This window comes from Podarcis liolepis (assembly GCF_965112155.1).
Source record: "Podarcis liolepis genome assembly, chromosome: 1".
NCBI lineage: Eukaryota > Metazoa > Chordata > Lepidosauria > Squamata > Lacertidae > Podarcis > Podarcis liolepis.
In genome coordinates, this window is record NC_139554.1 from 138,164,964 (window position 1) to 138,192,925 (window position 27,962).

Consider the following 27,962-nt stretch of genomic DNA (forward strand, 5'->3'; position numbering starts at 1 on the left):
CCCACGACTGGCCCAAAATCATGCAGTGAGCTTCATATCTATGTAGGGATTTGAATGCAAGTCTCTCTGGTCAAACCTCAATATCTGGAATTGTAAATAATCAAAACTGGAACGATTACCTTGCTTAATCCATTAAGTGTGAGCTTCACATGTGCCTACTTGACACCTGCTATAGTCTATTTGCTCTGTCTAGAACTACTCTGCCATCATACCTCTTACACTCTGAAAACATTGAAAAAACTACTAAAGAGCAATCTTAAAGATTATTGACACTTATAGTCATGGACAGAAGTGAAAGAAGGGAGAAAACCTAGTGCAGAAAAGAGATTTTGTTTTTGAACATAGCATGTTGAGACTTTCTCACTGCAGATGTCCTTCATTCCTCTTGTCCTCACCCCTGTAGTTAACCTTCTAGCCATGCTACTTACAGCCCACTGAGTTTCCACAGTTCTCTTGCACTCCTCGTCACACTTTTGTTTCTGCAGACCACAGGCTTTTGGCTTGTCTAAGATGTACTGTGTGAAAAAGACCTGAAGGTCAGTGTGCACGTATGTCCTGAGCAAAAATGCTACAGTAACATCTCTAACCCAGGAGAGATAGCTTGATTCAGATAGTTTTCGGTCACCTCTCTCTCTCTAAAATGAAGTATTTCATTTTAGAGTTGTGGAAGAGTTCCTCCCTCGCTAAGCATCTGCATGCCTCCTGCATTTTAATCTGGGATTTCCTGCACTGTTTAAATCAACATATTCATATTTGAGAGTGGAGTTAGCTAGGTTTGTTCCTTGAGGCTATTGTATTTTTCTATGGCCCGTGTAATATGTAACGGTGCTGTTTATTTTTTAATCGTGCTAGTGGCACATTCATAACCTGCCAGATAAAGTTATATGGCAGTGGTGGTTATTGTTTCCCTGAGGATAAGCAATGTAAACAGGAGACATTTTCAGCACTGCTGGAAAAGTTCAGATCAGCTGTGCTTACTTTGGGCTCAGCTCTGTGAGAAATGGAGGTGCCTCCTTGCAGGTTAATATCCCAGGACTGCCCACTTTGCAGCAGCAGGGTTCTCTCCTCATGGAAAGGGGCTGGCTGAGTCCATACAAGCAGAAGCTTCTGAGGTTAGAGGTAAAGGTGCATAAATTTTACTCCAAAGACATCCTCTTAGAGAATAAAGATCCGAGGATAGTGATTAAGTAAACAATAGCCTTTTCTTTCAGGTAGATAGATAGATATCATAAAATCACACAAAACTTTACTCCTGTCAGTTTGTTTTCACTGACCTGAAATAAGCTACAGTTTGTGTCAACCTAAGGTTATTTCAACCTAAGAGTAGTGACAGGGCAGTTTTATGTTGTATGACTAGCTGGTGTTAGATCCGTACCCAAGAAGCTCTAATCCAGGAATGGGAAGTTGTAGCCCCCCCCCCAGATGTTACTGGACTACATCTGCCATCATCCCTGGCCTTTGAGCATCCTGGATGGGGCTGATGGGAGTGGCAGCACAACCAAGATATGGATGCCCACAGATTCCCCCACCCAGACTCAACTCTCTCTCTAGCTAGGAATTAGCAACATTTTCATATCAATCCATTGCTTCATGAAGTCTGTTAAAGTCCAGCCCACTAAACCACTTGGAACAACTCACCAGCACAATGCTCATCTGTTTCTTCCTAATATCAGCTGGTATTCTTTTTTTGTAACCCATCATGGTACAGCTTGACAACATAGAAATATTAAAACAAATTTGTTTCAAATTAGGTTCCATTCAGATGTGGTTTGTTTCTTTCGCTCATATGGCTTTTATAATTTCTAGATCACCTGAATCCTGTGGAGGAGAACCCATTTGTCTCTCGGCGGAAAAATGGTGATCTTCAAGCGCTGGACAACCCAGAATATCACAACGGCCAAAATGGCCCACCCAAAGCAGAGGATGAGTATGTGAACGAGCCACTGTACCTCAACACCTTCACAGGCACCTTCGAGAATGCAGAGTACCTGAAGAAAAACGGGCTTCCATTGCCAGAGAAACCCAAGAAGGCGTTTGACAACCCAGGTTACTGGAATCACAGCCTGCCCCCACGGAGTACCCTACAGCACCCGGACTACCTGCAGGAATACAGCACAAAATATTTTTACAAACAAAATGGAAGGATCCGGCCCATTGTGGCAGAGAACCCCGAATACCTCTCAGAGTTCTCCCTGAAGCCTGGCACCATGCTGCCCCCTCCGCCCTACAGACACCGAAACACAGTGGTGTAATCCCCAAAGCGTGGAAGTCATGGGGGACCCATATACCAGCACTCTCCTTTCTCCTCCGTCTCTGTCTCCCTTCTCTTCTGTCCCTTCTTCTTACCCTCTCTTCTCCTTTTCTTGCCAATTCTTCCTGCAGGTGGTTGTCTGCAAATGGAAAGGCACAGTTGAGTCATTTGTTCCAGGAAGCCGGGAAGAAAGAAAAATAAAGAGTGAATGAAGCAGTGGGGAGGGAGGGAGGGAGAAAGGCTGGCATTTCTCACTTTCTGTGCACCCGCAGGGCCAGGAGGTCAGACAAGCCAATGAATACTAGTAAAAGCCGGTGGCGGTGTTGCCTGCTGTCCAACTAGTTCTCCACGTAGCAATTCAGCTTTGATGCTGCAGGGAAAGTCACAACAGTGCCAGCTTCTATCAGCAGGAAATGCTGAGAGCCACCGGAGCAATCCTGGAGGGGGCAGTGCGGTTTTGGGCAGGGGGAGGGAAAAGAGAGGGTAGGAAAGGACATTTTTAATATCATGAGTGATGACGTAATGAGATTGAGAATCCGACTTCTTTCTTTAACACTTTATATTCTACCACATAAACAAAATGGCTAACCCAGTTTGCCATTCCCATCTTGTTCACTGTGTCCATCCATCCGTCCATCCATCAAAGGGATCACACTGAAGATCACATGACTCTCCGGCCAGTTCCCCCCTTCTCCACCACTTCTGCAGTTGGGGGTCTGTTTTCTAACTGCACAGACCTAACTTCTTCATGCTTCTGTGCATGACACTACAGGTTTTCTACAGGTCAATAGGAGAACAAATGTTTTGAAAGCAAAAATGATTTCAGGACACAAAGGCCAAAATTATAGGGAAAACAACAACATCTCATTTTTTGAGGGCAAGCCACCAACCAAGATTTATATGCACAGAACCTCCTGTTGATGTTTTATACTTCTTGAATACAAAATGTAGCTATTTTCTCCTCAGTTTCTTCTGGTTTATCAGCTAAAGTTGGGAAGCAGTAGAGAATACTGAGGACTGGACAGAGGGAGAAAATCCATTGTTGTTGTTCTTTTAATTCATGGTTTTGGGGTTGTTTTTGTTTAAGGGTGACCTGCTTCTAAAGGAGGCAGGGTCAGGAGGCAGACTTCAATTCATAAAGAAGAAAACGCACATGGCAGATCACTGGACAATTCATTTGCACTTAAGCTACGGTTTTAATTTTTGTCCTCACCCTGAACTGTATTCTGGAATCTGAATGAAGCAATATGGAAGTGACCAGCAAAATAAAATAATTTAAAATGTAAAATGAATTATTATTATAATGATATATAAATATAGATATATATAAAAGATGACTGTGGAAAATGCCAAAACAAAGTGAAGTCTTTGGAACTTTGTTCATCAGTGCAACGACTGCTCACAGGAAAACTGTTGAAGGAGTAACTCGCCTCGGTGCTGCCTCAGAAAGGAAAGCAGATTACAGGGCAGGGGGAATTGCGGGAAGAAGTGCTGGACTGACCTGGACTAGCAGACAAAGACTGTGGGGAGGCCTGCTTATTGCTTTCCTAGCACAAAGAAGAAACACGAAGCAAGGTTTTAGAAATTCCGGGTGTGCATGGCTATTACATTCTCAGTCAAAACTGTAAATAATTTCAAAGCTTTCTCTCACCTACGAACCTTCATTCTCTGCTGGCTTTTACATGCTATTTTTAATTTTTTTAAAAAAGTTTTTTTTTAGTTTGTTCCCTTCATGACTGGATTTTTTTTTTTAGCTCGAGTTTATTTATACAGCTCTGAAGACATAATATCTAGTAGGGGCGGGGGGGGGAATCACCCTCATTCTGACAGTGCAATCCTATCTACTCAGAAGTAAGCCCCACTGATTTCAATGGGGCTTAATCCAAGGAAAATGGATTGCAGGCTCACTATATGTTGAATGAAATTGCAGGAGGGGCAGTAGTATTTTGTTGTATGCACTTTAGTAATGATTAAAACCAAGCGCATTCAATAATGGCAGGGAGCTGAGTCAAAATACTTCACATATCCTATTAGACTGAAAACAAGTCAAGGGGTGCCTTCAGCATTTTAGAGAAGCATGTTAGGGGATATTTCAAGAACTAGCTTTCAGGTTTAGTCTGCTAAACGAACAAAGCTCATAGTTTCAGGAGTTGACTTGATATAGGTAGCCATTTGCTCATAAAGTATGTTTCTGTGATGCTCCCGCCTCTCTCTGTCACTAAGCAACAGAGTAGTACTTATTTATGGCTGGAATTTAAGGGGCAAAACACCTGTGTGGGGGAAAGGGAATGCTAAAAGTCTCAGCCTTTTAAAAATGGTTTAGCACAGCCCTACTAACCTTATCTCTTAAACACCAACAGAGTGACCCCAAAGGCTCTCAGTGACCAAGGCAGGACTCCTTGCATAGCAGTCACATCCAGGGTCCAGAACAGGTGATAGCTCTGCAGCTATCAGCCCAAAACCCCAGGCAAGTTGAGCAGAGAAGAGCCAGGGCATGGAGCCAGTGCGCGGGGAGCTCTTGCCACACCCAATCCTCTGGCCAAGGTAGATTTTGAAAGCACATCATCCTACAAGCCATTGTAGATCCCATGGTCACCCAAGACTGGCCTCTTGGTACGGTCCAAGTAGCAAACTCAGATTGTGAGGTCATTTTGGGAAGCACTGGTGATCCACAAAGAAATTTCATAGACATTTGACATGTCTTGAGAAAACCCATGGAAGCTTGTGCTTTTGCTTTTTGATGTTCGTTTGCTTGGGTTTATTGTGTTTTCTGGCTCCTTGGTATATGATGATAGCCAGACATGGCATGAATGTATATTTAAAGATGAGTGATAACTGCCCTCTAGCCACTGTTCCCTGTCGCTGGGATCCAGCATGTTATTCTGGTCACCCTGGAAGCAGGAGTACCAGCTCATCAACTCTCACATATTCTGTCAGCAACACTGGCTCCCACTGCCCTGGGGATCCCAGTAAACATGGTGGTGCTTAGCCTGCCTTCCGGGGGCTGCAGCCGGTCAACTCTTTTATGTCTGTGCACAGGAGATGCTGCTAGGCAGGAACTCGGGGATTTCTGGTTCTCAAAAGTGCATTCCATATCAGGAGGCATCTATTTCTCTGTCTTTCAGACTACAGGTTCTTGAACTTCCTGAACCAGTTCAATCTCTCTCTGCCCAGAATTGAACAAATTATGTACTAAGTTACTACGTGGTGTAATATGACCTGAGCCTCATTGAGCTAATAATGCATATTTCTAGGTTTGTTTTGCTTTAAAGATGGAGCCGAGTGAGACCTGACTTCACATTGGATTGGCCTTATTTCTGCATGTAAAGTATTAGTCTGCCCAGTTATTGGAAATTACATTTTTTGTGTGTGAGAGTAGATTTTTTCATTCCTTCCACTAAAGCAGTACAAAACTTGGGTTCTTCCAGAAAATGCTTAATTTTAAGTATCTGCATTTAATTGCCAGGTAGAAGAGTGCTTACTGAAGGCATGAGACTTATTTCCACTTGCACAGTTTCTCTAAAAAATATTGTTTAGTTACTCAAAATATGTGTCAAACTGCAGTGAGAAGGAAGGAGACATTCATAATACAATGTTTAGTGTCAGAATCAATTGCACAATGGACAGAAATGTGTGCAGGCCTGGTGAAGTTTATTCTCTTGATGTGCTGGCCAAATTCCCATTTGTAACAGCAGAAAAGCAGTGTGTGCAGAACGCAAAGAATTGGTGTTCAAGTGCTGGCTGCTCACTGATTTCAGAAGTTTTAGTTTACCCATTGAGGGAGGTGGTAGAGAGTGGCTTTTAAGGGGGTTCTGAAAACCAGTTGTATTGCCCCAGAGGTGACTACAGGGAGAAAGTGTTATTTTCATATCCAACTTAGAGGCTTCTACCACCATTGGAAATGAGATGGCCTACTAAGTAGGGTGGTTCCTACATTCTTAGGGAGCCTGCTAGATGAAAGCAGAACATTCTTTGACACTACGGATGCTGCAAGTGTTAAGGAAACATTTTCTACCATCAGTGGAGATTTCACTGCTATAGCCATATATACCATAGGATTACTGAGGCAAAGTTATGGTGGTTTTCCTGGGTCTTCAAATATAGACGTCTCCAGACAGATAGCTGTCTGACCATTTCACAATGAAGAGCATACAGGGGAGCTCTTCTCCTGGTAGCTGCTGGTTTTGGCTCCTTTGCAAATGTTGGATCCTATGCAGAGCTGTGTGCTGTTAGTTAGCAATACTTCAGTTCCCCAGATTACCCGTTTCAAAATTGGTGGTTCAGGAATCCTCAGCAGGTTAGTGTGTTTGTTTATATTTGACAGAGCATAAGTTATTGAGAGCCTAAGGTCCAATAGGACTGAGCTGCCTCAATGAACATAAATGGAAAGCTCGCCGCAAATTCAAGGGATAGCATGCAATCCTGCTCTCCCCACATGTAAAAAGCCTTTACAAGTCAAATGGTAATATATATTTGCTTCCTATAAAGAGTAAAAGCCTGTGCACTTGAAGAGAATGGGGGAGGCAGGGGAGAGAAATTCATCAAAGCATCTTGGCATCCTATTGCTAACCAAAGATGGAAACCTGTTTATGTGCAGGGCTTTTGGCAATTCAAGATAAGTACTGCATAAAGAAAACAATCCCGCAGAGTAAAAGAAAATGTAAATAGTTCCTCCCCCCATAGCAGTACCTTCTCTCAAAATATGAATTGATGGAGCATATTAACTTTTAATTCTGGGAAATGCATGTATAAGGAAGTCAGTTTGATTGATTGTGTGAGATGAAATCCAGGCTGTGACCTCATTTGAGTCTCTTATTCCAGTGGTGCCAGGATGCATGTCCATTTCTATCCATTTAAAGCAGAGGTGGCTTTCCAGGTGTTGCTGGACTGCAACTCCCATCATCTCTGACCACTGGCCACACAGGATGAGGTTGATGGGAGTTGAAGTCCCACAACATCTGGGTGGCTCCCCTCCTACCCCACTTTAAAGTTTTGGGAACTAGCAGGGCCTATCCAGGTGGTGACGTGAAAAAATGGATTGCAATTATTCACCTAATGCCAGTTTGTTCAACAGTAAAACTCTACAGGCTTTTGGGAATGACAGAAAGGAAAACTCCTTCCTCCATGCCATGTTCTCAGTCCAGACTATGAATGGAAGCATTTGTGAATTTCATATATATTTCAGGTAACCCAAATAATCTTCTCAGTTGTCCATGTTTCCAGCCTTAAATTGTTCTCCACATTTTGCAGCAGTCTGTGATTTTAAATTTTTAAAAAATCCTTATAAAAATTCATTATTATTTCAGAGCATTTCCCTTTTTATTCCATGGTTTATTGGGCTTTTCATATTATTACAATAAAATGGTATAATCCTTTAGTTCCTCCCCCCCCCCCCCGGTTTTGCTCCCTCTCTTTGAGCTCATGGCCTCTTCGTCTTGTTTGTATAGCTACAGTATTATCATCTCTGGCACTCAGCTACAGTGTGTCTAGGTTTCCGCACCCTGATGAATGTGTGTCAATGTTCTGCTGTAGTCCTAGATTAACATTCATTAACTTGGGGAAATTCCCATCGCTGCAGTGTGCCTCCCATTACATCTAAATGCAGATATTATTCGGCAAACAGTTCCAAAAATGCACTCAAAATCTCTTGGAAGCTTGAACTTTGTAGAGCAGAATTTTTTCATGGAGTGCTGGTTGCAGGAGGTCCTGTATCCAGGTTGCTGTGCTTGGTGTACTCCAGACAGTTCCAATATTTGTTTTGATGACAACATGGCTCAGTGGAGCCTTCCTTCTTGCGCTTTTGATAATCCCCACCTGGCAGGTATGCAACCAACTGCAGTGGTAGAGTTGCCTGTTAAGAGGGATTTGTAGAGAACCAGATTAATTCTAGCCCCTGCACTTCCTTCCAGAAAATTGGATTACTGTGCAGTTCCATAGTAGGTGAGCTATGTCTTTTATATGCAGTTTTGACTAATGTACATATTTTTGAAAGCATTTTTTTCCATAATACAATCATTTCTGCAAGTCATTTTCCCTAAATATTTTCATTTTTATTTACACTTCCCCCTAAAATATGCATTTTTGTAAACAATGGTGGGTTGGAAACTGCATCACAAAACTTGAATTCAGTGGAGCTTTGAAGGATAGCTGTGTTTGCTTTGCATATTGTTTCTAAAATACAAATTTGATCGATTCGGCTTTCAGTGCTTCCTGAATCAAGTCTTTCCCTCATCCCTAGTCCAGACTTTTCTTCTCACATGTACACCAAGGCTATATTTAAAAACTTTGAATGTATCAAATAGCTACCTGCTTATATGCCATTACCTAAGCAACCAGTCTGATTCCTGCAAAAGGAGAAGCAACCTTTAAACTAGCATTTCTTTTTTCTGTTTTGGGTGGGGGGCATTTTTTGCTTGGTAGAGATAGCATCCTTCCTCTAGCTTAGTAACCGCACCCTTGTCCTTACGCCATCGCCAGAGGGTCAGGCAACTTCACTTCCGCCCAGCTTGCTTCTGCCGTGTCCGGCCTTTGGCAAAGCATTCTTAGGCAGCATTCTTTGGGAAAGTGCATGAAATGATGGGCTCTGATCTGTTCCAGAAGACCAAAATGAATTCTTAGTGCAGTTTAATCTTCATCTCACCACCTTTTTTAAAAAAAATCTTCTTTAATAACCAGCATGTCTCCCTTTAAATGCAAAAAAGCCTGTGAGTAGCGTGATTTCATTGGGATCATGCTGCTAAGAAAGACAACAGGGTAAATAAAGCTTCCAGCCTCATCTTCTCAGCGGTAGCAGCTCGGCTGTGAGAACTGTATCCTCAGGCCAGACGTCCTTCTGTTTGTGTTGAAGAGCCCTGTAGTTAGCACTGCTAACTGCTTTGCATCCTGTAGATTAAAGAAAATATACCCTGCCACAGTGGAAATCACACAGGTACCGATATTGCACAATTTGTGGAAAAGTTATAGAAGTTAGGCAATACCCTGCCATAGCCTTCCTGTAGTTAATATCACTGAGGAAACTTCCAGAAGTGACAAAGGAGGGAAATAATTGACATTTGCTTCAAGCAGGGACACAGCAAACCAGCCAAAACACACAGCAGTCACGACTTGAAGATAAAGGGGCCTGAACTCTGGGTACTGTGGGAAATGTTACCTCTCTTGAAAGGCACATGCGCCAAGGCAGCAAGCTTTTTTCGCTCTGAATTATTATACATTGCCTTATATTGCCCTTTACAGAGGTGTGATGTGAATTTCTTGTCAGCCGTTATTTGGGCTCAGAGCCCAAAGGAAACACTGCGAGTTACATTTTCAAAGTATTCACTAAAACCAGAAGCCAAAACTGAAGCTGAAAGTGCTGCATGCTTTCAGCAGCTGATTTGTTTAAAAAAAATCACCTTTATTGCTCCAACATTCTCAGTTAAAAACAACAGAAGTGAGGAACATTCTGCCCAGTCAAGGAATGGGGAAAGGCAGAGTTGTCTTGTCTGAACATTTTTAGTTGTAGTTTTCCTTGTGCCTTACCTACGTAAGTATCTCTTTATTTGGTGTTGTTTAATTATATTTACATTTAAGACTTTTCTGTAGCCTTCTGCAGCCATACCTTTAAATGTTCAGAAGACAGAGCGGAAGAAATTTCTTTCTACTAGAGCTGTAGAGTTACTGTGCAAGCAGACAGGAAGGTAGATTTGGATTCCCAAGGTTTACTTGATGTGTGTGATGCTTTCAATCCTATCTTTGGAACTTTATAATTTTCTCCATATTGGAATGGGAAATTTAGTTCTATGGTTTCCATGTTCCTCTTTGCTTTCAAAACAATGCCCCTTATAATTCACTCATTTTCACTTAAACTCAGACTCCCCAGTGCTGCTAATGTTGAGTATTCAGCAAAGCAAAACTAATGCATGCAAGAAATCACTGTGTTTCTATAATAGGCATTAATTTAACAAGGCATCATAATACACTGAAAATGGTTGGTATCTGGCAAGCCTGTGTGTTTAGGATGTTGTAGCTGTGCTGGCCCCAAGGTATGTGAGGTGCTTTTGAAGGTATCATAGAACAGGTAAATGGGATACAGTGGTACCTCGGGTTAAGTAGTTAATTCATTCCGGAGGTCCGTTCTTAACTTGAAACTGTTCTTAACCTGAAGCACCACTTTAGCTAATGGGGCCTCCTGCTGCTGCCGCACCGCCGGAGCACGATTTTTGTTCTCATCCTGAAGCAAAGTTCTTAACCTGAGGTAATATTTCTGGGTTAGTGGAGTTTGTAACCTGAAGCGTATGTAACCCGAGGTACCACTGTATATAATACTGCCCCAACTTTATCGGCTGTTGAACCATACAAAGTTCTCTAGTAAGCACAAGTACTCAGACCAAGAATAAAAGGAACTAGATTTAGTGTTCTCATAGATCTAGGCTAAATGGCCTATATTAACAAATATCATTCATATATTCATATATTCATATATATATATATATATATATATATATATATATATATGTGTGTGTGTGTGTGTGTGTGTGTGTGTGTGTGTGTGTGTGTGTATATAACCTGGCATGGTTTTCCCTCAGTGAATCCTGGGCATTACAGTTTGGTGAGAATGTTTTTAGCTGCTCCTAGGATCTTCACAGATCCTTCACGCATTGCCTAGCATTCCCAAGGAAGTCAGAGTGACCGATTGTAAGGGTGGCTGTGTTAATTAAATTAAGTTACCATATTTTTCCATGTATAAGACGCCCCCATGTATAAGATGCCCCCTATTTTGGGGGACTCCAAATTAAGGAAACACCCCTCAGCACTACCCATATATAAGACAAGCCCCAATTTTAAACCTATTTTGGGGGTAAAAAAAACCCCTAGTCTTATACACGGGAAAATACAGTATTTTGACCTTGCCTAGAGTTCAGGTTTAAGCCCTTTAGGAACATAGTTGTAGAAAAATAAAATGATGTTGGAGTAAGCATTTGGAGTTGTTTCTTTGGATGCTATTTCTTGAAAGCTTTACAAGGAAAATGTTATGTCTACTGTTAAAAATTAACAGTAGATATTTAACATATCTACTGTTAAAAATTAGGGACAAATGTAAACCAAGGATGTTCCATGGCCAGAAACACCAGCACTTCAGAATGCAAAAGGCCAATTTGTATCTTTTCCTTCCTTCAGTGTTTGCACTTAAAAACAAGCAAGGGATAGATTTCAATTTTCTTGTTCCCTTGTGAAGTAATTCCCTACAGCACAAACAGTGCCATTTCACTCCCACATTCACAGAGTGATTATACGGTTAGTTGTAATTATTATTGATCTTGTTGCAATAGCATGTTGCAACTGGGTGCGATCGTTGCAATCATTGTGTGCGCACATAGCCTGCCACTTCAGAAAATGTGCTTATGCACATCTTTGACTTTAATCACCTGGGGGCTTGATGCAAACCAGCTGAAATTTAGCAGGGAACAACCAGTTGACTTCAATGGTACCTGTGTTAGACACTTGTGTCAGATCAATTTACACTGAGCACAGAGGTAAGTTCTTTCCTGAACCATAACTTCATTAAGTTGTGAGTTTCCTTAGCCTCTGAAGGCATATAGCAAGGGATGTTCATACTTTGCATCAAAGTCTCCACCAAGAAAGATGGACTACAGCACTCAATATGTATTGAGAAGATCAATAATATTTATGCAAGTTTTCATTTTTGCATACAAATCATCAGTTGCATGCATTATGTTGAAGCAGCTACAAAGGGTGTTCTTCTTGTTGTTGTTGTTGTTTTTGCTTTTGCACTAGTTGTGTTGGTAGAAGCTGTAGGATAGGCATTAGAAACTGAGGGTTGTTAAGGAGGTTTTTAGTAGAACATGAGTAGGGACCATGAAGCCGTACAGCATTCAGCACTCATGCTTACTGGAAAAAACTTCCTTGTTGTGCAGACACAACTTGCTAACTTCCAAATTAATTTCCAGCATGATAAGCAGAAGCATGCTTTGCTTTTTAAAAAAACTAAGTCTTGCAAATCTGAGTCCTTTGTCAAACACCAGCTTTCATGGGCATGGATTCACAGCAAATGAATAACATTAGCCCTAGCAACTGACTGGAGCATAAAGTCAATGAAAAGAGAGAGGGAAAATCAGGGTGATACAGCAAGCTTTTTGCTAACTTACAGGGGAGGCTAACCTTACAGCAAAATTTGAATAGGTCCTATCCAGGGTGACAGGATGCACTGAAAGGTGGGTCAGTTGAAATGCACCTTTCAGCTACTCACAAGGAAAAAGCACCTTTATTTGGATTATTTTAATAACCATTGTTTGAAAACAATTCCTTTCTACTGGCATGAAAGTCAGCTTGCATTATTATCCATAAGCACTCAGCGGACTAAACCATTTTGGGGGCGATAACCACAGTAACAAACTGTGAATGGTATTTTATAAGTGTAGATATGTAATCCGTTATTTTGAAGTGAGGTACTATGAAATATGTAGCATAAAACGGTACTGCTGTTAAATGGGTCGATAATTAAACTGAGCAGCTGTGCAAAGGTAAGCTAACTTTGAATGCAAGGAAACAAAATGCTCCTCTGGAAGCAGGAAATGCATAATCCAGTTAAAAGAAGTGCTTGGGTGTACACAGTTTTTATTCCAGTTGAAATCACTGGCCATTTGGATATAGACAGGGTATCTGTTCTACACATGGGACGGAACTGGTTCAAACTGTTCAAGCAGCAACAATCTACATGTTCACATGCTACATTCTGCACCCATCTGAGTGAGCCACAACTCTCAATGAGACTAAACTTGCATAGACCCAAGTACGATGCCCTAACGGAATTGTGGGTCAAGCTCAAAGCCAGTACAATGTACATTATGTCTGTTTTTTAACTTTTTCACTGCTGAAATATTGATTTTCTGAGGGTTTTTGTTTTTTTAAAAGAAACTCTCCATAGGGGTGAGTGTTTTCCAAAATGAACCTGCAGGTTGGTTTTTTTCACCCTCTTTTCTAGTTCTGGCCACCAGATCCACACACTCGCTCAGTTGGTTAGAGCGTGGTGCTGATGACACCAAGGTTGCAAGTTTGATCCCCGTCTGGGACAGCTGCTTATTCCTGCACTGCAGGGGGTTGGACTAGATGATCCTCAGGGTCCCTTCCAACTCTATGATTCTAAAGGAATGATTCAGTTGTTTAGCTCTATAGTGACTAAGCCATGCTACTTGGTAAACTCACCTAGTTTGCAAAGTAACTTTAAGTTCTTCATAGCAGATAAAGAGAAAGGTAAAAGCAAATGTAGTGCATTTTGTACTGTATTTTGTTAGGTTGGAACTCCCTGTTAAGATTGCAGCCCATTTTTTAAAAAATTCTAACATGTTTAACATGTTTCCCCCTATTAATATAAAGCCTTTAATTTGTTATTGAATAAAACTCAATATGGAAATTGCTTTCCTTTCTAAAATAAATATGCATCGCAATCTGCTTCCTAACCCAGATCAGATTTGGGGCAATTAATGCTGCGATCCTATATGCACTTCCCTATTCGTAAACCCCACTGAACTCCGTGGGGCTTAGTTTTGCAACTATACGCATAGGATTGCCCTGGTAGTCCGACTGGTTTCAGTGGAGCTAAATTTAGTTAAACGCAAGAAACACAACATGTCTATGGTAGCATTGAAAGTTCTTTATTCCAAATATTATTTGGCCACATGGTTTTTAGGAATCTTGAATTATGGACCAGTTTCTAACAACTGATACACTCTGACAAAGAGAAGTGGTGAGTTTGTCAACTTCCTTTAGTCCCAAATTGGCTCTGCTGTTTTTAGATGATGGACCCAGGGATGGTTACACAAAGACAAAAATTTGAATCCTGGTCTCTTAAGAATCTCTCCCAGTGTAGCAACATTGTTCGTTGACAGAACTGTGGCCAAGCTGCATCCTAAACAAAATTATTTGCTAGTGCAGTATGTCTTAGGATTGGGCTGTGAGAACATCCTGGCTTTAGCTATTTCACTCCATTCCTAGTACAACTGTTAAAAATGCAAAGAACAAAATACTTTCACCTTGTAAACTTCCAGGAAAGTGACGCCATGCAGCCATGTATTGTGGATTTGGCATCCTCATTTCATGTGAGACAAATGCATTCAGAGTTAGCTGCCTTTTTGAAACAAAAATTTAAAAACAAAACTACTGTATGTTAATTTGAAAATGTGAATAGTATTTTTATAGCTTGTTAAAGACATGGCTAGTTGCATATGTAAATAAGGATAATGTAGTTTTTATTTTCCTTTGTGGGCCTCATTCCTTGGAACATAATTGTCTTAAGGTTGATTTGTATATAAGTAATTGGCCTGTGATTCCATCCTCTCTCCCTCCCCCTCCCATTGTTTCTCTCCTTGCAGGTTCGATTGGAGGTCTCCTTTTGACATTCTGTGTGATTCTGTGTTAGCACTATTGTGGTGTGTTCAACCTCCTGCACCTGCTTACACAGGAGGATATGACAAATTGTGTGTGGTGTAATGTTACTTTAACCTTTAGTTTTTTCATCTTTCAGCTATGAAGGATTATGCACTGTTAAAAATTACATAACTAACTTTTGTTAATATTTAGCTATCTATATATTTTAGTATCATTTCCCTTTCCTTTTGTTTTTGGAAGCTATGGGAGAAACCAGTGTCTCTTTTCCTTCCCTTTGTGTGATTAGGATTGTTCTTTTTCTGTATTACCTCCCAAGTTCCTTGGAAATTTTATCTGTTTGTTAGGACAAATGTAGATTGCAACCTGCTTTAGCTTCATCCCACACTGATCATCCCAGCTGAACAATTTGAAAACTGTTCTGCTTTTTTGTTACATGAATCTGTCAAAAATATATTTTTAATTTAATATAAATGAAATTCAATAAAATACAAAACAAATGGTCCTTCATGCATGTGGCCTTTTTCTTCTTCTTATTGCCTGGTTGAATTAAACATTAATTTTGAACACTGTAGCCAACTAAAAGTGGAGGCATTTGGGTGCCTCTATAAAGGCAATAGCAGAAGCCTGCAGATTTGAATGGGGACTGCACCTATCCTTTACCCTAGTCCTAGACTTCTTCCCATACCACAAGACACTCAAGTGTTCAGGTAGAACACACTCTTCTCTGCATCTCCCCTCTCCTGGAAGCTGCTAAGATGCCAGAATGTCTTCTTAGCACAAAGATGATATAGATGTATGCTATAAGATACCAAATGCTTGTATCTTGGGAGGAGTGGAATTGCTGGGTGAAAGATTAAGCTATCCATATATAGTGGTACCTCGGGTTACAGACGCTTCAGGTTACAGACTCTGCTAACCCAGAAATAGTACCTTGGGTTAAGAACTTTGCTTCAGGATGAGAACAGAAATCGTGCAGCAGCGGCGCAATGGCAGCAGGAGGCCCCATTAGCTAAAGTGCTGCTTCAGGTTAAGAACAGTTTCAGGTTAAGAACAGACCTCCAGAACAAATTAAGTTATTAACCCGAGGTACCACTGTAATCTAAGCAGATAATTTAGCTGTAGCTTGTGGCCCTAGTTATGCTCTAAATTGGAGACCACTTTTGTGTGTGTGTGTGTGTGTGTTTTTAAAAAGGTAGTCTGGTCTGTTATGCACTTCCAATATGGTTGCCATATTGTGTTATCTATAATGATATTTTTTAAAAATGGTACAAAACGTATGCACCAGAAGGCATTTTCTTACTGTCAAAATGACAGAATGCACAATTTGCAAACTTTGCCCACAACAAAATACCAGTCAACAAGGAAACACACATACAATTTATGCATGTTTACTTGGAAGTAAGTCCCAGAGAGTTCAGTTTACTCCCAGCTATGTCTACACAAGATTTAGAGTGATCTATATCTCCTGCAATAGAGCTGGGGCATATTTCATGGACTACAAATGTTCAGCTTTCAAAAAAAGGACTATATATTCATCATGGGAAGATTTCATTTATACTGTTGTGGCACATTGGATAGATTAAGGAAAGCTTGTGAATTCTGCCCACACTACATATAATCCGCCAAGGAATCCAAGATGCTGGTGGTGTTGAATGCAGATTCTAGCCAGTGCTCAGAATGCACCCATTCTGTCCAGCACAGTCAGCATGTGGTGGAAACACATTCACTGCCTACATGTCAGGTCTAATCACAACAATACAAACACAACATGTAGGCTAATGCAGAGACTATTACGAAACAGTAGTATCATTCCGGAGACACTGTCCTTTTGAGGCTTTTGAGACGTCTTCCATTGAAACTTTTGAAGGACTATTGTGAGACGTCCTTAGACATCTATTTTGCAAATTAAATTTTTATTGATTTTCAGTACACATACATACATTCATAAATTACGCATATATAGGTTACATATTTAACTTAGGCTCTATCATGCCTCTGACTTCCCTCCATTTCTTTGGTAAGTATCAAATAAAGTTCTAATATCACGTACTCTATATATCTTATTATCAACTACACGCTGTAAGAGTTATTCCAACCCTACCAGTGTCTTCAAAGATTTACAATTGTTTCTTATATACATCAAATATTTACTCCAATTTTCTTGAAACTTCTGCTCGTCCTGATCTCTTAATTTTCCTGATAGTCTGGCCAGTTCTGCGTAGTCCATCATTTTAACCTGCCAGTCCATTATATTTTGTATTATGTCTGTTTTCCCAATTCTGAGCTAACATATTTCTGGCTGCTGTTGTGGCATATAAAAAGAGGTTTTTATCTTTTTTTTCAATTTCCTTTCCAATCAATCCCAGTAGAAAAGCTTCAGGTCTTTTTGGGAAAGTATATTTAAAGATTTTTTTTAAGTTCGTTATAGATTAGTTCCCCAAAGCCCTTCACTTTACTACAGGTCCACCACATATGGTAGAGGTCACCCTCTACCTCTCCACACATTTCTTATTTTTTGTTCTATACATCCTTGCTAGCTTTACCGGCGTTAGATGCCATCTGTAGATCATTTTCCACAAATTCTCTTTTAAAGCAGTACAAGCCGTAAATTTCATGTTTACATTCCATGGTTCTTGCCACACATCAAAATCAATATTATGGCCGAAATCAATAGCCCATTTAACCATAGCTTCCTTTATCTCTTCGTCTTTCGTATACCAATCCAATAATAAATCGTATGTTATTGATAATAATTTATTTTTACCTTCTAGAATATCAATATTAAATTTAGATTTCTTATCCTCGAATCCCGTTTTCCTTTTATCTTCTTTTAGTAGATCATTAACTTTGTGATACTGTAACCACCCTGTATATAAATTCTCTACCTCTTTATACGGTTTGAGTTTTATATCTTGATCTGTCTTTTTGATTAGTTCTTCATAAGTAGCTTTTTTCCCTTCCATATTAACTTTTTTGATAGTTAAAACTTCTATTGGTGAAATCCACCAAGGGGTTTTCCTTTTCAGTAGGTCTTTGTTTCTTTCCCAAACTTGAAATATTGATCCTCTGATTATATGGTTTAGAAAACCCTTGTGAACTTTCACCTTCTCATACCATAGGTACGAGTGCCACCCGTACCTATTATCAAAACCTTCTAAGTCTAAGAGATCGGTGTTTTCTAATTTTATCCAGTCTTTCACCCATGTTAAACAAGCCGCTTCGTAGTATAGACTCAGTTCTGGCAGGGGAAAAAACCTCCTCTTTCTTTTTTATCCACCAAGATTTTCATTTTTATTCTCAGGTTTTTTCCCTGCCAGACGAATCTTACTAATGTTTTTTTGCCATTCTTTAAGTTGTTTTAGCCCTTTAATTACTGGAATAGTTTGGAATAGAAATAACATTCTGGGCAAAACATTCATTTTAATCACGGATATTCTCCCCAAGAATGACAACTTTAATCTATCCCGCATTTCTAGGTCCTTTTTAATACCCCTCCATGTTGCCTCATAATTGTCTTTGTATAAGTTTATCTTTTTTGCTGTAATCCATACTCCTAAGTATTTAACTTTCTTAACTGCTGTAATTCCAGATCTTTGTTGTAGTTCCTCTAGCTCTTCCTTGGTCATGTTCTTTGTCAGCATTTTGGTCTTATTCTTGTTAAGTTTGAGTCCCGCCACCTTGCTGAATTCTTCTAGTCTCTGTAAGGCTTCTTGTAAACTCTTCTTTGGCTCTTCTAATGTTAACACTAGATCATTCACGAATGCTTTAATTTTGTACTCTTTACTTCCTGCCTTGATCCCTTTCACTTCTGATGCTTCTCTTAGCCTCTTGTTAAAAACCTCTAATACTGTTATGAATAACAGGGGAGACAGGGGACAACCCTTTCTAGTCCCTTTAGCGATATCAAAAGGTTCCGATATATTGCTATTTATTATGAGTTTGGCTTTTTGATCTTGATATATGGCTTCAATTCCTTTTCCAAACCCTTCTCCAACTCCCATTGCTTTTAGATTTTCTTTCATAAATCTCCAGGAGATGTTATCGAATGCTTTTTCGGCATTGATAAATATCAATGCCGCTTGCTTGTCTATCCTATTCTCTAAATATTCAATAATGTCTATGACATTTCTTACATTATCTTTCAGTTGTCTTCCCGGAAAAAAGCCTGCTTGATCTTTGTGAATTTTCCCATTTAAAAGTCTTTTTAATCTTTCCATCAGCAAATATTTTGTAGTTGTTATTTAACAAGGAGATGGGTCTGTAGTTTTTAACTTCTAAGCCATCTGCATCTTTTTTGGGGATCAAGGTAATGTAAGCTTCCTTCCACGTGGCTGGGATTTTCCCTTCTTTTAAGATGTTATTCATGACCTCGCATAACACTGGGACTATTTGGTCACATAATGTTTTATAATATTTAGATGAAATGCCATCTGGCCCCGGAGCCTTTCCCATTTTCATTTTTTTTTATTGTTTTCCGAATTTCTTGTTCTGTAATTGTCTGATTTAATTGTTCTCTTTCATCTTCCGTAATCTGTTGCAATTGGTATTTTTCCAAATATTCTTCTATTCTATTATCTGTCTCTTTCTCTTTTCTATATAATTCTTTATAATATTTCTGAAACATCTTTCTTATCTCTTTGGGGTCTTCCACTATCTTTTCTCCATCCCTTATTCTACCTATTATATTTTGTTTTTTCATTTCCTTTAATTGCCAAGCCAAATACTTCCCAATTTTGTTAGCTGATTCGAAATTTTTTTGCCTCATCATTTTAATTCTCCATTCTACTTCTTGATTCACCACCATGGAAAATTGGGCCTGTAGCATCTTTATGTTTTGTTTTATTGTTTCATCTTCTGGTTTATTTGTTAACTGTCTCTCGCTCTCCATGAGGTGTATCATGATTTCTTCTTTCTTTTTTTCTCTTCCCTTTCTTAAGTGGCTGTTTTTCTGAATTAAAAACCCCCTCATAACTGCTTTACTTGCGTCCCAGACTATTTCTATGGGTGTTCCTTTATTCAAATTATATTTAAAGTATTCCTCAATTGTCTCTTTCGCCCTGTTTATTATCTTCTGATCATTGAACAAGTTCTCATTCATTCTCCATCTGAAGTTTGCGGGGTCTTTTCCTCTTAACTCCATATAGTTGTGATCAGATAATGTTTGTGGAAGAATTTCCGCTTTCTTAGCTCTCATAATTAATTCTTTCAAGATCCAAATGTGATCTATTCTTCCCCAACTTTGATTTGGGTTTGAGAAAAAGGTGAACTGTTTTGTTGTAGGATTTTTGAATATCCATATGTCAATTAGTCCCATATTTTCCACCAATTCAAAAAAGGTTTTAGGTAGTTTGCCTTCGTTCGTTTCTTTTTTCCTTGTTGATCTGTCCAAGTCCGATATAGTCACTCCGTTGAAATCCCTCATCAGTATCAGATGTTGGTCCATCAATTCTAACAACTTGTCTCCCAATGTTGAGTAAAAGGTTGATTTGTTATCATTAGGAGCATAGATTCCAACAATATTTATTTTCTCCCCTTGGAAAGTGATTTGGACTATTATCACTCTCCCCTCTTCATCTTTATAAATTAATTTTGGGTCATATTTTTCTTTTATATATATTACCACTCCTATTTTTTTGTTCTTATCTGAGGCAACGAAATCCAATCCTAATCTTTTATTACTTAGAACTCTTTTATGTTTTCTTGCAACGTGTGTTTCTTGCAAACATGTTATGTCAAGATTTTTTTTAATCAACACCTGTGCAATTTGATTTCTCTTATTTTTATTGTTAAGTCCATTCACATTCCATGACAGTATTCTCAAAGCCATTGTTAATTAGTTGTCAGGTCTAAATTAACTTTAAAAGTCTTATATAAAATGATATTTATTGGGAATTTAAAGTTACATAGAAAAAAAGAGAAAGAAAAAGCAAGAAAAAAGAGATTAAACAATACAAATCAATAAAAAGAGAATAAAAAGTACAAAACATACAATACACTAAAATCAAAAACAAGAGCAAAAGCATAAATTTAAAAACAAATCCAATATTCCCATATCCTTATCTTCATTAACTTGTTTCATCGACCTCCTCACACCTCCCTTTTTTGTATTCTAATTATTAATTATCTCAGCAAATCCTTTCCATCTTTCACTGTATTCTGTCCTTTAGTTGTCTTAATTTATTTTAGCCTTATCTTACCATAAAAAACCTTAGAACTTAAAAACTTATTTATACATAACTCCTTATAACATTTCTACTAAAACCTAATAGTTTCATTCCAAGATTTTCCTAACAGTCATTAATTTTGCAATATTTCTCTTAATGGATTTTTAAACTTTCTGCCAATCTTCATCCACCGTCTCTTCTTCCTGGTCTCGGGTTCTGTCAGTCCTTTCTGTCTGTTCCATCTAGTCCATCAACCTGGTGATCTTATGTCCGAGGCTCTTAACTCTTTTCCATGTCCCTTCTGCAGATCTTCTTCATAATTGTACCTGCACTTTACTTTGTCTTCTGCTGGTCTTGTACTTAATTTCCTTCCTTTGTCTCTGAGGAGTAGATCTCAGGGGAACAACCTGAGAATGTCTTTATCCCTTCTCGACCGGTCAGCCCGTTCTCCATCGTTGGCACTAAAATCCAAAAAATATTCCAAAGCATACTTCAATGTCCCTCCAAAGTTGAGGACCTCGACCACTCCAATCTCCTCCTGGCCCAAAACCAAATCCCAAAAGTCAGGAAATCCCTGCATAGGAGGATATGACCAACTTGCCATCTCCAGTCCCGACAGGACTCCGTCTCTCCAAGTCTGACTCACTCCAGATTCAGTCATCAGAAATGACAGTTTGTGTTCCTGCAAGGCCGCATCTCTCTCAACTTGTATTACTTGAGGTTCAACAACAACCTCCTCCTTTGTCTTCTCCACGGCTTGCCCTGTCAGGGCAGATTCCTGGGTCAATTCTTGAGCAGGTTCTATATCAGGGTTCACTGTTTGACCGAAATTATCAATTGCAGTAGTCATCAAATTCATCTTCGCATGAAGCTGCTCCAACAAAGCACTTGCCCTGCACAAAGCAGACACTAAGGCTTCCTGTGTCAACATTCTTGTCCATGGTCAATGTCTGTTTCTCACGATCCTTAATCTCTACAGCTGTAGAGTTCCCCAGGTCCACTCCAACAACAGTTCAAAAACTCCCTCTAGAGGAAACAATTTCTATTTGTATCCATCCTTTTACAAGCAGATCCAGTAAATTAACTTTAAAAGTCTTTGTTGCTAGACTCTTCTTCTTCGTCTGCTTCCTTTTCTTCCTCCTCTTCTCCTCCTCTTGCCTCCGTCTCCTCCCGTCTGTCCCCCCCTAACTCCCCCCCTGTCCTTCCCAGTTCTTTGTCATACCTTCTGGCAAATTTCTCCAGTTCCTGAGGACTAGATAGTTTGAATCTCTTGTCTTTATAATAGAATGATACCCCTTCTGGGAATTCCCATCTGTACTGGATTCCATTTTTCTTTAGCTGGTTTACTAACTGCTTATAAATGTCTCTCCTTTGAAGAAACCTCGATGGAATTTCTTTGAATACGACATCTATTTTGAACACACGGCTTGGCGGTCCTCGCTACCACTCTGTTATATTGTACATATGAACTTTGATGGGCTTAGTTCTATAATCTGAATGATATCATTATTCCATTATATATTCTCTACTAACTATGAGCCTACATGTTGTGTTTGTATTGCTATACATGTAAGGTTTATCACAAGTGAGGCAGCCTCCTGGAGCAGCTTCTACAGTTCTAGATGCCACCCAGGCTGGGTCCAATACATTGTGACACCTGAGGCAAAACACAAAATGTCATTGGAAACAAGGGTAGGAAGAGACTAGCAGCACTAGGGGTGACAAATCCGGCCTCCAAGGAGTTTGCTGCAGCTGTCACTGCCACTGCAGCAGCGGGCGATTCCTTGGAGGCTGGATCTGCTGCGCCTGTGGATCCTGCTCCCCAAGGCAGTTGCCACCTCATGTGCCTGAATTGGATCACAGTCAGGACACCGCAAGCCAGCATCGCAGAATGGTCTGGAGGTGGGCTGTGCTTATGCCCTACCATGTGTGCACACACATGTGTAAATACGTACACCGATCCTGTCTTGGGCCCAGTCCAATCCGGGGTGACCAGGACCCATTCCAGACCCCAAACCAAACTGGAGGCATAGCACAGCTGTACATTTTACTAGGGCTTTAAACCCATATTATGTCATTGAAATTCTAGAAGAAGAAGAGTTTGGATTTGATACCCTGCTTTACCACTACCCCAAGGAGTCTCAAAGCGGCTAACATTCTCCTTTCCCTTCCTCCCCCACAACAAACCCTCTGTGAGGTGAGTGAGGCTGAGAGACTTCAGAGAAGTGTGACTGCCCAAGGTCACCAGCAGCTGCAGGTGGAGGAGCGGGGAATCGAACCCGGTTCCCCAGATTATAAGACTACCGCTCTTAACCACTACACCATACTGGCTCTCAGTATGAGAACTGAGAAATTCTACTCAGTATTGATCCAGAGTAGATTCCAATGCATAGTGAGCAGAGTAACAACTTGAACACATTGCAGGATTCCCAAAAAATAGGCCAGGGGCAATTGTATTTCATCCAGCAGAGCTTTACTGCTACTGAAGGCAAATGAACATAATGGTCACAATTCCAATACAGTGGTAACTTGGGTTAAGAACTTAATTCATTCTGGAGGTCTGTTCTTAACCTGAAACTGTTCTTAACCTGAAGCACCACTTTACCTAATGGGGCCTCCTACTGCCGCTGTGCCATCGCTGCACAATTTCTGTTCGCATCCTGAAGCAAAGTTCTTAACCCGAGGTAATATTTCTGGCACAATGACACTGACAGAGCGCATGGAAATGCTGCTTACCTTCCCATTACAGCGGTACCTCTTTATCTACTTGCACTGGTATGCTTTCAAACTGTTAGGTTGGCAGGAACTGGGACACAGCAACAGGAGCTCACCCCGTTGTGTGGATTCAAACATGAGATCTGTTGTACAGTGGTACCTTGGGTTAAGTACTTAATTCGTTCTGGAGGTCCATTCTTAACCTGAAACTGTTCTTAACCTGAAGCACCACTTTAGCTGATGGGGCCTCCTGCTGCCGCTGCGCCACCGCTGCACAATTTCTGTTCACATCCTGAAGCAAAGTTCTTAACCCGAGGTAATATTTCTGGGTTAGCCGAGTCTGTAACCTGAAGCGTATGTAACCTGAAGCGTATGTAACCTGAGGTACCACTGTACATTCAGGATTGGAACAGTCCATAAGACATCCAGTTGCAGCAGACTTAAACTTACAATAACTTGTAATAAGTCTAAACCTTAACACTATGCATATCATTCAGAACACCACACCAGAAGGAAAAGAGGTAGGAAGAGAAAGTGAAGCCCCGGCTCCTTCTGGCCTTACTTTTATAGTCAGCATGACCTTGACTGACAGAAATAAGAGAACCAGTTTAAGCCAGCTGCACTCAGCTTCTCTGAAGGAATAACCCAAACATCATAAACCTTCTGCTTGTTTCTTTCACACCAAGAAGCTTCCAGAACCCTCTTGAATCAATTAGAATAGAAAAGATCTCTACACATCAGATCAATACTTTCTGGACTAAGAAATGCAAACTGAAATTAATCATGCAGTCAGCGGTGAGAAGGATGGGTGAGCAGAGCTGCCTGCATCTCCTTCCCAATCTCCTCCTCCTCATCAACCAACCCTAAGTAAACACGTGGTCAGCCAACCAACTCCTCTTCTGACAGCCCATGTGACCCAATCTGGGTCTAGAGCCCTGACACTCTAGGAAAATCCTCAATCAACCCAAATCAGCCCAAGTTTGTTTAGGATTGGTCTAGATTCTAGGATTTGTCACGTAGATTCGAACTGTTGACCTTACAATTGGCAAGCCCAAGAGGCTCAGTGGTTCAGACCACAGCGACAATATGGGAGCTAGAGATCCCCAATGAGTATCACACCATTGACGAATCCCCAGCCCAAGCCTACATCTTTTGATTGGCCTTTGGAACTCATGAATGTTGGGAAAGGGTGGGAAGCATTCATTAAACTTAGATCAAGTACATTGTTCTGTTTTACCAACAATTGTTTTTGTTAGTTACCCTGACACAAGGGGCTAGAAATAAAGAGAAACTGGATTACATAAAATATATGTATATAAGGAACAGTTTGATATGGATGAGCCTGCCTCTGAGGACTCTCATATGAAACTAAAGTCTGGAAGGCTTGCCTGGCAGGATTATCTAGACTCAAACAGTTGATTTACCTGTATCCTCTGTGGCTGGCGCTGACAGAGAGCCACAGGAAGCAGCATGCAGAATGCTGAAGGTATCTGTATACAGAATTACAAGAAACAGTGTTTGCTTCATATGCAAATTAGGGAAAGAGCCAGCCTGGTTCAGTGCCAACCTATCACACCCCATGCCTACTGCATCCTCCTTCCTAATGTGCCCCACTATCTGCCCAGTTTCTTGTATTGTTGCCATCTCTACTCTCTATTCTCCATAGCACCCAAATTAACTGTGCATAAATGTCAATTGTGTGCAACATATTTAAGGTGTATCACAGAATTAATGGTGGCACTGGCAACACAAGCACTAGGGTGAGAGTCTCTGGGCAGTGCAAACATGGTTGCAGGAAATAGGCAAGGTAGTGGGGCACCTCAGTCCTAGGGAACTGAATTCAAATTCCCCCCTTCTATGCAGAGTCCTAGAAAAATGATATAAAACAGGAGTGATTCATATGGATTGAACAAGCTTCAATGCATTTTATTTTATCCCAATTTGGGGCTGCACTGGACATTATCTGGCAGACCAAGGTTGGCGGCTATGAATTGCTCCTACTGTGTATTAGTTGCTTCCCAACAGATCCATAAAATGCAAACACTCCACCATCCAACAGGCAATTCATGATCGTGTCCGGGAGTTGATTACCTGTATTCCTCCTCCACAAAAGAGGTTTTCCTGCATGTGCACCTTTTCTTTCCATGTTCACGTTTTATCTGAATAGTAAAAGGGATGGTGTCTCTGTAACAAGGTAGAGACACCATCCATAAAGTCTGACAGGTTCTTTGAAACAAATTTCCCCCCAAAGGCTAATACTGTTCACAGCTTAGATGACTACAAAAACGGCCACCATATAACAGTCTTCTGAGGCACATTGAGTGGAAATGACTTGTGAGAATAATCTCATCTCGTCCACTGAAATTCCCGAGGGAGTAAGCACAGAAGGAAAATATACTCCATGGCATTCTTCTTTCGAAACGGCTACAAATCAGCCTCACCTCTGTTCCCACTCTCCAAACACTTCCCAGTTGCTTACCTTTTTCTACCATTACACAATTTGGGAGACTCTGCAATTTGAATTTTTGAATGGCATGAGCACATTTTAATAAGATCCTTCCTCACTGTCCCAAATGTCTGCAGTCTGCAAACTGATTTTGAGCAGTAACCTAGGGTTGCCATATTTCAGAAAGTGAAAGTCTGGACAGAACAGTTGTTGAGCTTTTTTAGGCAAATTCCCTCCAAAAGAGGTTTTGGAGCTATTTTGCCACACTAGCTAATATATAGTGTCAATTGTTTATTAGCACCGGTGTGAAAGAGCAATTTTTGAAATGCCCCTTCCCTCAACTCTACTTAGTTTTGCCAATTCTTCAGCACATTGACCTGGGAGAAAGTCCAGCTGAATTTAGTGGGGCACACTGCTGATGAGACATACAAAGGATGACACGGTCAATCCCAGAGTTCACACACACAAAACACCAATGAAAGTAATGGCATGGGACAACTTTTAAATCTTTGGGATTGCTTTGGAATAAAAGAAGCTTTGAGATTTTGCAATTCATTCCTATGTAGCTCAGCAAAAAGTTGAAGAATTGAAATAACCCATTTGGAAGCGAATGGCTTTGAAATTATTATTCTGATCCAGTCCCATGCATATCCGTTTTGAACCACAAGCCAAATCTGCAGAATAAAACCCAAATGCCTCAAAATATATTCAAACTTATCTGCTTGTAAACAAGTTATATGTCTTTGGCTCTCCTCTTACCACATGATCAGGCACATCCTACCCTGGAAAGTCTCCTGAACAGCCAGTATCCACATGTCTGCATTGTATTTCTAAATCCAAGGAGGATGGGAGAGGCCTTGCCAAGTTGAAATGCAGATACTCTGTTGAGACGTTGCATATTGATTTTCATCCCCTCAGCAAGACCATAGAGCATCTGCATTTCAGTATTTATAAGCACCGAGCAGGAGCTAGGGGTGGAAGAATGTACTGATGCATCACTTAGCTCAGTTGGTGAACTGAGGATGCAGTTAGCAGCTGGTAGATCAGCAGGTTCAATTCGTGGGTTTTTCTCTCCAAAAGTCACCTCTATTTTAGTGGGCATAAATAAATTTCTATTATTGGGTCTTTGTATCTGACAGCCAAAGATTTTGTTGAGAGTGCAATATGTTCAGACCCTCTCATCTATCCCATTGTCTGCTTCTGCCCAAATTCCTCCCCTTCTGGCACTTTCCTTGGAGATGGCGTAGAGCCGAACAGAGTGGTTCCTCCAATCTGGATTTTAATCTGAGCCAGTGAAGAATCTCGTAGATCATAATGCTTGCCTCAAATGGAAAACAAAACCCCAACATCACTGATAATGTTTTAAATTATTCACCTTCCATATACAGAAGAATTCCCTTGTAAGGCCAATATCCATGGACATCAAAATAAACTTACATCTTCATGACTGTAGTGATGGCAATTCCTTTATGCTCCACTTTTTAAAAATTCCCTGTATTTCTATTTGCTCAAAGTAAGAATAATAAATGCCTATCCAGAATGTAGAAACCAAATTATTGACTTCAGAGAACAATGAATCGGACTCCAATTGAATCTTCCCTTTCTTTCTTTCTTTCTTTCTTTCTTTCTTTCTTTCTTTCTTTCTCTCCCCCCCCTTTTCTCTTGCATGCGTATGTTTTCACACTTGGATTTATGTAGGACATTTCCATAAATGTTGCATCTGCTTGGGATTGGGTGTCTTTTCATTCAAACAACCAGCGCCACTTCAAGCATTCTGTTTACCTTTTCCTGAGTGCTGCTGGGCTATTTGTTCCAGATTGTTGCCTCCTTGCAAAGCATTCCATGGCTGTCCTCCAGATTATGTTGCTTCTGATACTTCATTCTGTCTGTAATTTCCAATTGCCATCTGGCTCTGCTGTACACCACAATTAACCATAGGAAATACGAGGACTGTTATAGAGAACAGGAATTTAGCAAACTTTTCTCTGAAATACCGCTTGGT

At 40.3% G+C, this 27,962-nt stretch overlaps 2 protein-coding genes across 4 annotated transcripts in view; one reads left to right on the top strand and one right to left on the bottom strand.

Moving 5' to 3' along the window:
* Positions 1-3,539, top strand: part of ERBB4 (erb-b2 receptor tyrosine kinase 4) — a 796,937-nt gene extending 793,398 nt beyond the window's left edge. For both annotated transcript variants that reach the window (XM_083472043.1, XM_083472044.1), the window contains one exon: positions 1,807-3,539. In XM_083472043.1, the coding sequence (XP_083328169.1) occupies positions 1,807-2,252 (446 nt within the window). In that variant the 3' untranslated portion in view covers positions 2,253-3,539. The remainder of the gene's footprint in view (positions 1-1,806) is intronic.
* On the bottom strand, positions 2,270-27,962 carry LOC310693452 (uncharacterized protein; the record flags this gene model as incomplete). 2 transcript variants are annotated; one of them, XM_083475574.1, is made up of 4 exons in its annotated part: positions 27,743-27,944; positions 25,606-25,698; positions 24,939-25,004; positions 2,270-2,390 (listed from the first exon to the last, which is right to left on the bottom strand). In XM_083475574.1, exons 1-4 carry the CDS (start codon positions 27,802-27,804, stop codon positions 2,270-2,272), a joined length of 342 nt encoding a protein of 113 aa, XP_083331700.1. In that variant the 5' UTR covers positions 27,805-27,944. The 2 variants fall into 2 exon arrangements, 1 of the variants encoding a protein (XP_083331700.1); XR_014519175.1 differs by having other exon boundaries at positions 2,281-2,390; positions 25,606-25,673; positions 26,720-27,962.